The sequence below is a fragment of the Portunus trituberculatus genome, chromosome 18 (genome assembly GCF_017591435.1).
Source record: "Portunus trituberculatus isolate SZX2019 chromosome 18, ASM1759143v1, whole genome shotgun sequence".
Classification (NCBI taxonomy): Eukaryota; Metazoa; Arthropoda; class Malacostraca; order Decapoda; family Portunidae; genus Portunus; species Portunus trituberculatus.
In genome coordinates, this window is record NC_059272.1 from 21,999,348 (window position 1) to 22,008,485 (window position 9,138).

Below are 9,138 nucleotides of genomic sequence, written 5' to 3' on the forward strand. Positions count from 1 at the left end.
CATAGGGTTACCATACGTCCTGGATTTGCTGAAACAGTCCCATTTTTAAATCTTGTCCTGGTGTTCTGGCAAGTTTGTAGCTTTGTCCTGATAATGTTGCATTATCTCTTCTTACTATGTCTGAAAAAATCAGGGACATTTTATTATTATTATTATAGTTATTATCATCATCATAATCATTGATCATCATTATCATTATTTTACCAAGTATTATATAATTTTAAATAAATATTTTATTTGCTTGTTTACTTTTTTATTTTTTTTAGCTTAACTTTAACCTACTGCAGAACTAGAACAATTTGTTCTTTACATGTTGAACTTCAGAATTTTGAGTTGTGGTAACACTTGAATCTGTCATATTGGAATTCCATCATTAATTCTTAATTCTTTTCTTTGTAGATACTTTTTTGAGTTCTCATTACATAGGACTTACTCTGATAGACATGCCCAAAATCAAAACCACATACACAATATAAATTTTCTAGACAAAACAATTTATATACGTATATCTTAATAATTATTATTGTCTATATTTCAAGAAAGTAATTAAGATGTCTGTTTATTAATATTTGAAGACATAATTTTAATAAAGATTGGTAAAAGAATATTTCAGCATGGCTTCTCATCCCTCTCACCTTACCTAGGGGCACAGCTGGTTCACATATTACACAGCCATAAGTATCATTAAAGGCAACTCAAGGACAGTGAAGAGACTGACATCCGTAATTTTATTCCTGTAATGAGACAAGACTCCTAAGCTGGGCTATGCCCTTTAAAGGGTGACAGGAGCCCAGTATTTATATAGATGCATAGATGTCAACCCACTGTGGTGTGGTAGTAAGCAATGACTCCATGGCATAAATTTTCATCAGGAATTGGATCTCTGTTTAGTCTTTTGCTTCTCTACCGAGTTTTCTTTGGCCACTGCTAGGATATATTATTTTTATTATTCAATTATTTATTATCTGAAGCCTTGAGTTTTGTGGAAAAAAATTGAATAGAAACAAAGAGTTGATAAAGGATGTAGAGATTTGTATGTGGCAAAACATGGAAAGATCTAAAAGAAAGAGCAATTGTTTTCTCTGATTACTTGAGTAGTGATAAGTATGAGAGAAGTACAACTTCAAATGTGTCCAATATTGCTAGAAAGATCAATGAAAAAGTTGTTATTGAAAGCATGCAGATTATAGAAAGTAGGATCAATAATTAAGCAAGGTGTGATCAAGAAAGTGTTTAGTCAGCAGCAGTAGGTCTCTGCATCCAGGAGGGTGAAAGGCATGTATGGGATGTATGTGATTAGGTACACAGTGGGCAATTCACTGCAGACATCTGTAACCTTAACCAGGTGGACCAAACCAGTGGCACTAAGGCCAGGCTGAGGACCATGCTTAGGTTGTTGCATTCCATACCAAATAAAATGTACTTGTCAACAAAATATAATACATAAATGTGTGTGTGTGTGTGTGTACTTAAAGATTGTTAGACATGAATATATTATGAAAATTTTAAAACAGTTGAAAAACAAAGGCTTGATGATATTGAAAATAACAAAATGTAAAAGGAGTGTGAGAGAAGTGTACAGCAAAATATTTTAGGTGAGATAACACATTTTTATCGTATGGTTTTATAAATTTCCAATGTAATTTTGTAGACATATAGACCTCTGAAGACCATGTGTGGTGCCTTGGAAGAAACACACACACACACACACACACACACACACACACACACATAATCAGAAGTGTTTGGGCAGTTTCTTGTGCGGTGTAGCTTATGTTGTTATTATTATCATCATGATTTACACAATAAAGTAAGGTTCATAGCCTAGCACTTGTTCTGAGTTTGCTTTTCATTATGGGTATTTACAACTATCACTGATACATGCTGTATTGAAGTGGTGCATTTAGCTATAAGCTGAATTCTAAATGAGTGTGGCACAAAGTGATGACCAATGGTATCACCAGGTTACTCATAAAATGTATTAAAAGATTTCATGGGTCCTTTCTAATATTTTGGATAGGACTACAAAAGCTTTGCATTTTTTTTTTTTTTTTTTTTTTTTTTTTTTTTTTTTTTTGTTGATCATTTCTATGAAAGAAATATGGAAATAGGTACTAGTATGTGCATAACCCACACAGGCTATGGCCTATGGGCAGGGGAGGTTAGTGTGCATCACAGTGAGAACAAAATAATAGTTACGGTGTGTAGGAAAGAGAACATCAGAGAGCCGCTCCAGTCATTGCTTATTGCTTGGCTCATTGCTTACTAATAGTATCAATTTTTATTATTGTAAAAATCTAGATCTCCAGCATGCTGGATTCCCTTACATTTAGGTGAGAATTTTTATATTTGATACTTATGAGGATGATGTTGGGATTTTCCAAGTTTTAACATGTCAAACTAAAGTAGTAAAAAATTATAGGCCAGCCTTACTGTTTAAATGATTTACTGGTACATGTGTTAATGAATATCAATATTTTCAGGGCCCTACCCCTAGCAGCATCAGAGACAGTAAAGATGAAGAGTCTCCCTTAGTGCAACAACCAGTAAGTCCTGGGAAGATTAGCAGTATGGGGTCTGGTGAGGGGGAGTTGGTGAGGCTGAGTGACCCAAGAAGCCTCCACTCCTACACTCCTCACACTTCTCCAGTGCCCTCTGCACAGGGAGTCATTCCAGCACTGACAGAAGTCACTCCCAGCACCACTCCTTCTTCATCCCCCAGGAGACCCCTACTATGCACATCTTCTCAACCACCAGCTAAGAGAATCAAAGTGGAAGAGAAACCATCAGATATATCAGAGTTGCGGAAGGTCATAGTGGATTGGAAAAAGGCAAAATTGGAAAGTGTGAGGGATAAGTATAATGACCATCTGGTGGAATTATTTTTTTTAGAAAGGGATGGCAACATGATGGATTTCCAGGCTTGGAGTCGAAGACCTTCTCAAGAGTTCCTTCAGCATATTACCCAACACAAGTTAGAGGGAGATGATACCTTAGAAACCAAGTACACTACCCCTAATCCCTTACATGTACCCTCAGGAGTCCAAATAAAAACAGAAAGCACTTCAGGATCTCAGTCACCAGCAAAAAGTGGACTAAGTGCTGTTGGAAGAACTTCACCAGTCAAACCTGGAAAGGGATTGACTGCCCCAGGAGCCAATGGACGTCAGAAAACTCCCTCCGTGAGTGATAGTATTCAGACCGTCACTCAACAAGACCAGATGGTAGAAAAGGCAAGACAAGAAGCATATGTTATGCAAAGAATTGCTTCGTTGAGAAAGGAAGGTCTCTGGTCAGAAAAACGATTACCAAAAGTGCAGGAACCACCTAGAGCAAAGGCTCATTGGGATTATTTGCTTGAAGAAATGGTTTGGCTTAGTGCTGATTTTGCTCAAGAGAGGAAGTGGAAAAAGGCGGCTGCAAAAAAGTGTGCGCGTATGGTTCAGAAATATTTCCAGGACAAAGCTCTGCAGGTCCAAAAAGCAGAGAAAGAACAGGAAATGAGACTTAGAAAAGTTGCTGCATTTATTGCTAAAGAAATTAGAACATTTTGGAGTAATGTAGAAAAATTAGTGGAATACAAAGTGACAACGAAATTAGATGAAAAGAAGAAAAAAGCTCTTGATCAACAATTAAGTTTTATTGTTGATCAGACTGAGAAATATTCCTCATGGCTGGCTGAAAGCATGAACAAGCCAGCAGCGGACTCAGCAGCAGCCTCCACGCATTCCAACACCCCCTCCAGAGACACACAGATATCTGATGGTTAGTCGAAATGCTTGTTTGCTTGCCATAAGTGGATTTCCCTTTATCTCAGGTGTGAGTGTGTATATTTTTTATAATTGAAGAATTTAGTTCTCTCCCTTTCTTCTCTCTTACCCCCTTTCTATCTTTTCCCATTCTCTCTCTCTCTCTCTCTCTCTCTCTCTCTCTCTCTCTCTCTCTCTCTCTCTCTCTCTCTCTCTCTCTCTCTCTCTCTCTCTCTCTGAATTAAGTGTCCTTGTGCATTCCTGTACATGTACCTGAATATACTTCCTTTAAATGTGGGTGGGGAAGGAATGCAAATTATGGATGCTTCTAGAGAAAGAGGCTGAAAAGAAAAGTTGAAATAGTTTATAGATGAGATAAGGAGAAGGCAATTGTGTCCTGTATGGGAATAGTAGGTGCTAAGGGACGTTACACTGTGAAGATATCTGAAGGGAAGTAATGGAATTGATTGTAATTGAGGAATGGAATTGTAGCTGCTTCGTTAAAATATGAGAAAGAAACTATGAAAAGATATATGTGAAAAATAAGTTACTATGGGAAGGAAAAAGCCATCATGAGACTGGAAAAGGATAATTTTTATCCCTGCCCACAAAAGGAAGGATAATTGAATGTGGGGATGTTTGCAAGTGGGACTAAACCATCAGCATCTCTATTTCCAAAAGTTATGACACCAGTGTGACATCTTCAGTGGCTATAAATACAGGAAGCAAAAAAGTTTACAAATACAATAGAAAATCTCTCTCTCTCTCTCTCTCTCTCTCTCTCTCTCTCTCTCTCTCTCTCTCTCTCTCTCTCTCTCTCTCTCTCCTCTCTCTCTCTTTCATTTATAGCTTGTGGAGAAGATACATTTAGGTGCCAAGATGTTTTGAAGTAAAGATACTGGTAGTTTCATTATTTATTGTACTCTTAGTGAAGTTGATATTTCTCAGGAACAAACTCTTTTAATGTGTAGTTATGCACAGCAGAAAGTATTCTGTCTAATCAACTTATGGCTTTCCTTTCTTCACTATTCATTCAATTCCTCTTTTATTGAATTGTTAAAATCTTAGTAATGGCTTATCTGGAAATGTGCAGTTTTAATCTGAAATATTTTTCAGAGGAGTTCCATCCTGAGGAGCCTTCTGATGATGATGAGGCAACAGTATTCTGTCTAATCAGCTTATGGCTTTCCTTTCTTCACTATCCATTCAATTCCTCTTTTATGGAATTGTTAAAATCTTAGTAATGGCTTATCTGGAAATGTGCAGTTTTAATCTGAAATATTTTTCAGAGGAGTTCCATCCTGAGGAGCCTTCTGATGATGATGAGGCAACAATAGCTCGGGAGGATGACAACCCAGAAGAACAAGCCTCAGAGCTGCAGTTGTTGCATGAAGAGTCAAAGCAAACAATGGAAGACCTGTTAAGAGATCTACCACCAGGCTATCTGGAGGAAGGGGACCACACTCTCAGCAACAGCACAGATCTAGACTCTACAGGAGAGAGTCAAGGCAGCTCTGAGGAAAAAGAGGACAGACTGAGTGATAAAGGAAGGATACATGAAACTAGTGATAATAAAGAAAGAAAAGAAGGTGATAGTTTATGTGAACAAAAACTAGGTAGAGGTATCAAAAGAAAAAAAGTAAAACTTAAAAGTGAAGATAGTGATGATGCAGAAAAAGATGCTAGAGACAAAGATTTTGAGGCTGAGGAGTCTGAAGAAGATAATGAAGAGACAATAGAAGAACAAGAGGAAAAGGAGGGTGAAGTTAATTATGAGGAAGAACTGGAAGACTTACAGGTAGGCAGTGATTTACTGAAGTTATTTTTCATTATGAAAAATATTTTCCATCCCAGCACTTTCATGATTATATTATTCTCTTTATCTCCTTATTTTGTATCAGTATTGTCATTTTATCAGACCACCCAGTCATTTATTTTCTATGTTAATACTAGTTTTCTTCCCTAATAAGCAGCATATGATTTAGTACATCACATTTAAAACTGATTTTTTTTCTTTAGCTGTATCTGATTAAGGTCATTAACAGTGATACTAGGTCTGAGGGAATGAGTGACTTGACACTGCCTGAGCAACTGTACTGCACTGCATGAGATGCATATGCTTATCATGATTTTGGCTTCTCTTTTTAAAAGCTCTGAAACTGAAGAGTAAGATGTATGGTACCTGATTAAGAATCTTTACTCATTCACTATACTATCTAGAGATCAAACTAGAGGGAACTCACTCTCTCTCTCTCTCTCTCTCTCTCTCTCTCTCTCTCTCTCTCTCTCTCTCTCTCTCTCTCTCTCTCTCTCTCTCTCTCTCTCTCTCTCTCTCTCTCTCTCTCTCTCTCTCTCTCTCTCTCTCTCTCTCTCTCTCTCTCTCTCTCTCTCTCGCTCTCTCGTTAAGGTGACTTGGTTACAATGAATTTCCTTTGCACTAATTTCAAAATCTGCCACTTCTATTATACATTATAATTAGATAGATATACCCAATTATATCAGAATGAGAAACTTACTGGGCTAAGATTTTTGTTAGATGAAATGTTCATTTTTAAATCTTATATTTGTTCATGGATGTATTGTTTAACCAGAACTTCTGTAAAAAAAAAGGAAAGAAATTAAAGCAATAAGTGCTTTTTCTTTGCAGAGCATCTATGCTTTTCATCAGATTAAAAATTGAGTTTTTCCTTGAAACCTGGGCATAATATCAGATGCACTGATTATCCTTTATCATCTGCCCTCCCAAAAATTCTGAATATTATTTACTTATAGTCTATTATAGTGACAACTTTGTCTTTCTTTTAGTATGTACATATAAGTATCTCTTAGGGAAGTGTTTGGCATGTATATATACAATTTCATTTTATGTGCCATATTATGGCCTTCAACTTTATTTGTATATTTAAGACTTGTCACTAACAGTAACAAAGAATATTTTTGACAAGTTTGGAGTGAATTTTTAAAATTTTGCAGTAGAATTTATGATAGTTTGAATTCTTGTGTAGGAACTGAGACATATTTGGGATTTATATGTTATTATTTTTTAATGCAATTGTCAACATGCATACAATATCAAAGCAATCAAATTTAATTGAAAGCTGTAGTATTTTACATAATTTCTCAACTATTGAACCAAAATATGATAATGGCATGGCAGAGCAGACTCTTACAATGCTTCCTGTCATTATTTATCTCAGTAGCTAAACTCATACTACAAAGTCATGGAGCAAGTGTATGCATTTTTTTCCACTCAGCTTTGTACTATCACTTTACTGTGCTTATTCTTAATTGTGATGGAAACCCTTCTTTTTTCTGAAATATCCATTAGATGAATGTTGATGCTGCTTATATTAATATTTTCATCTTGTAATAACTCATTGCCTATTCAGTCATCAATATTAATTTTTGTGGCTGTGTGGAAGGAAGACATCATATCCATAAACATACCTTATTTCAGATATAGCATGGATATCAACAGAAAAGAATGGAATGATAGGAGATTTTACTTTTCTGTGCTATGTTCCTACAATAAGATCTCTCCCTTTAAATGAGATCTCAAGTTGTGTAGATAAAAAGTTCAGTAAACAAGAACTGCTTGTGAAGCACTTCAATGTTATTAGTATATCTACTTAATTTATGCATCACTTATTTGTCCATATTGATAAATATTTGTTTGCAGGCTGACAACGAGCTCTCCGTAGAAGAACTAAGAAGAAAATATGCCGAATTAGCAGCAAATGCAGAACCCATGGATGAAGAGTCTGGTGGAGAGAATGAAAGCACTGATGTCAGTGATGGTGATGAGGTGGAGGAGGAGGATGGGGAGGGGGAGGCATTAAAGAAAGATGAGGACAAGATGGAGGTTAATGAACAAGAGGATAAGCAGACAGACGCAGATGAAAGTGAAGGTGAAATACTTAGTGAGGCTGAAGAGGAGGAGGAGGAGGAGGAGGAGGAAGATGATGAAGAAGAAGAGACAGTAGAGGAAGAGCAGTCTGGTCTTGGGTTGGAAAGTCTAATGGAAGAAGATCTTGAAAAGAACTCTAAAGGAGATAGTGAAAAAGCAGACAAAGAGTTGCAGGATGCTTCAGCAGTTGCCGAGGCATTACAACCCAAGGGCTTCACACTGTCCTCCACGTCTGTGACAACGCCAATACCTTTTTTGCTCAAGCACATGTTGCGAGAGTATCAGCATGTAGGATTGGACTGGCTCACCACTATGTATGAAAAGAAACTGAATGGTAATGTTATTGTTTTTGTACTTTCTTTTTTTTTTTTAGAGTAGTAATTAGCTGGAATTCTACACTGGTTAAGGGGGGGACACTTGTGCAATTTAGATGAACATTTATAAAAGTAGTTTATTAAAAATTTATTAGGTTTGGAATATAGCCTACAGTTCAAAGTATCTGAAGTATGTCAATTATGTTGGTTTGCATGACTGTTAGGTGCTCTCTCTCTCTCTCTCTCTCTCTCTCTCTCTCTCTCTCTCTCTCTCTCTCTCTCTCTCTCTCTCTCTCTCTCTCTCTCTCTCTTTTTTTTTTTTTTTTTTTTTTTTTTTTTTTATTTATACTGATCAAATGTACAGGGAAAACAACTTCTACATTACATAAGAACGTTGTTTTTACAGACTAAAGGGTACGGGGTTAGTGCAACCTATCTTAAAATCTGACCCTGGTGATGTACATGATTCACCCTTGCCTCAGTAACCAATGGTTCACTTGCACTTTAAATGTTTGAGTGTTTGTGTCACTGAGGTTTATCTCCTGTGAGGCCAACAGAGTGTTCGATTTTCTTGCACATGAGTTTATATATTGTCTCTGGTGATGCCATGTCCTGCATCGGGTCAGCAGGAGCTCACCAGGTGTCTGGGTGACCATGCGGGTGGTGACCTGAGGGGAGCGTGCAGGCAGATGAAGCTCCTGCATGTGGCTCACTCTTTCCACCTGCACTTTGTACATCACCGTGAGTCCCGCCACGTCACGGCGATGCTGGAGGGTGTGGAGTCGTGGCTGCTGCCCAGCAGTGTCCCTGATAAGCCTTGCTGCTCGGTTCTGTACTTTGTCCAGGAGGGTGAGGTGTTTGCTGGCGGAGCCGCCCACGCAAGGCATGAGAACTCCAGGGAGGACCTTACTTGTGCTTTATAGAGCAGCTCTAGCCCCTCACCATCCAGCAACCACGACATTCTTCGGAGTGAGGCGAGCTTCCCGGAGGCTGCCCTGGCAAGGCACTCAATGTGGGTCCTGAAGGTCAATCCTTGGTCGTAGGTGACCCCCAGCACCTCTACCTCCTCTTGTGGTGAAAGTGTTGCCCCGTTGAAGTTTATGCGCATGGCTGAGCGTGACCTTGAGACGAGGAGCAGTTGTGTTTTCTGTGGGGCGAACTTAACTTG

The 9,138-nt window shown here is 37.9% G+C and overlaps 1 protein-coding gene across 3 annotated transcripts in view; it reads left to right on the top strand.

Moving 5' to 3' along the window:
* The window catches only part of LOC123505346 (helicase domino-like), a 42,187-nt gene that overhangs the window by 1,798 nt on the left and 31,251 nt on the right, over positions 1-9,138 (top strand). For all 3 annotated transcript variants that reach the window (XM_045256562.1, XM_045256564.1, XM_045256563.1), the window contains exons 3-5: positions 2,484-3,765; positions 5,039-5,547; positions 7,429-7,990. In XM_045256562.1, coding sequence (XP_045112497.1) covers positions 2,484-3,765; positions 5,039-5,547; positions 7,429-7,990 — 2,353 coding nt within the window. The remainder of the gene's footprint in view (positions 1-2,483; positions 3,766-5,038; positions 5,548-7,428; positions 7,991-9,138) is intronic.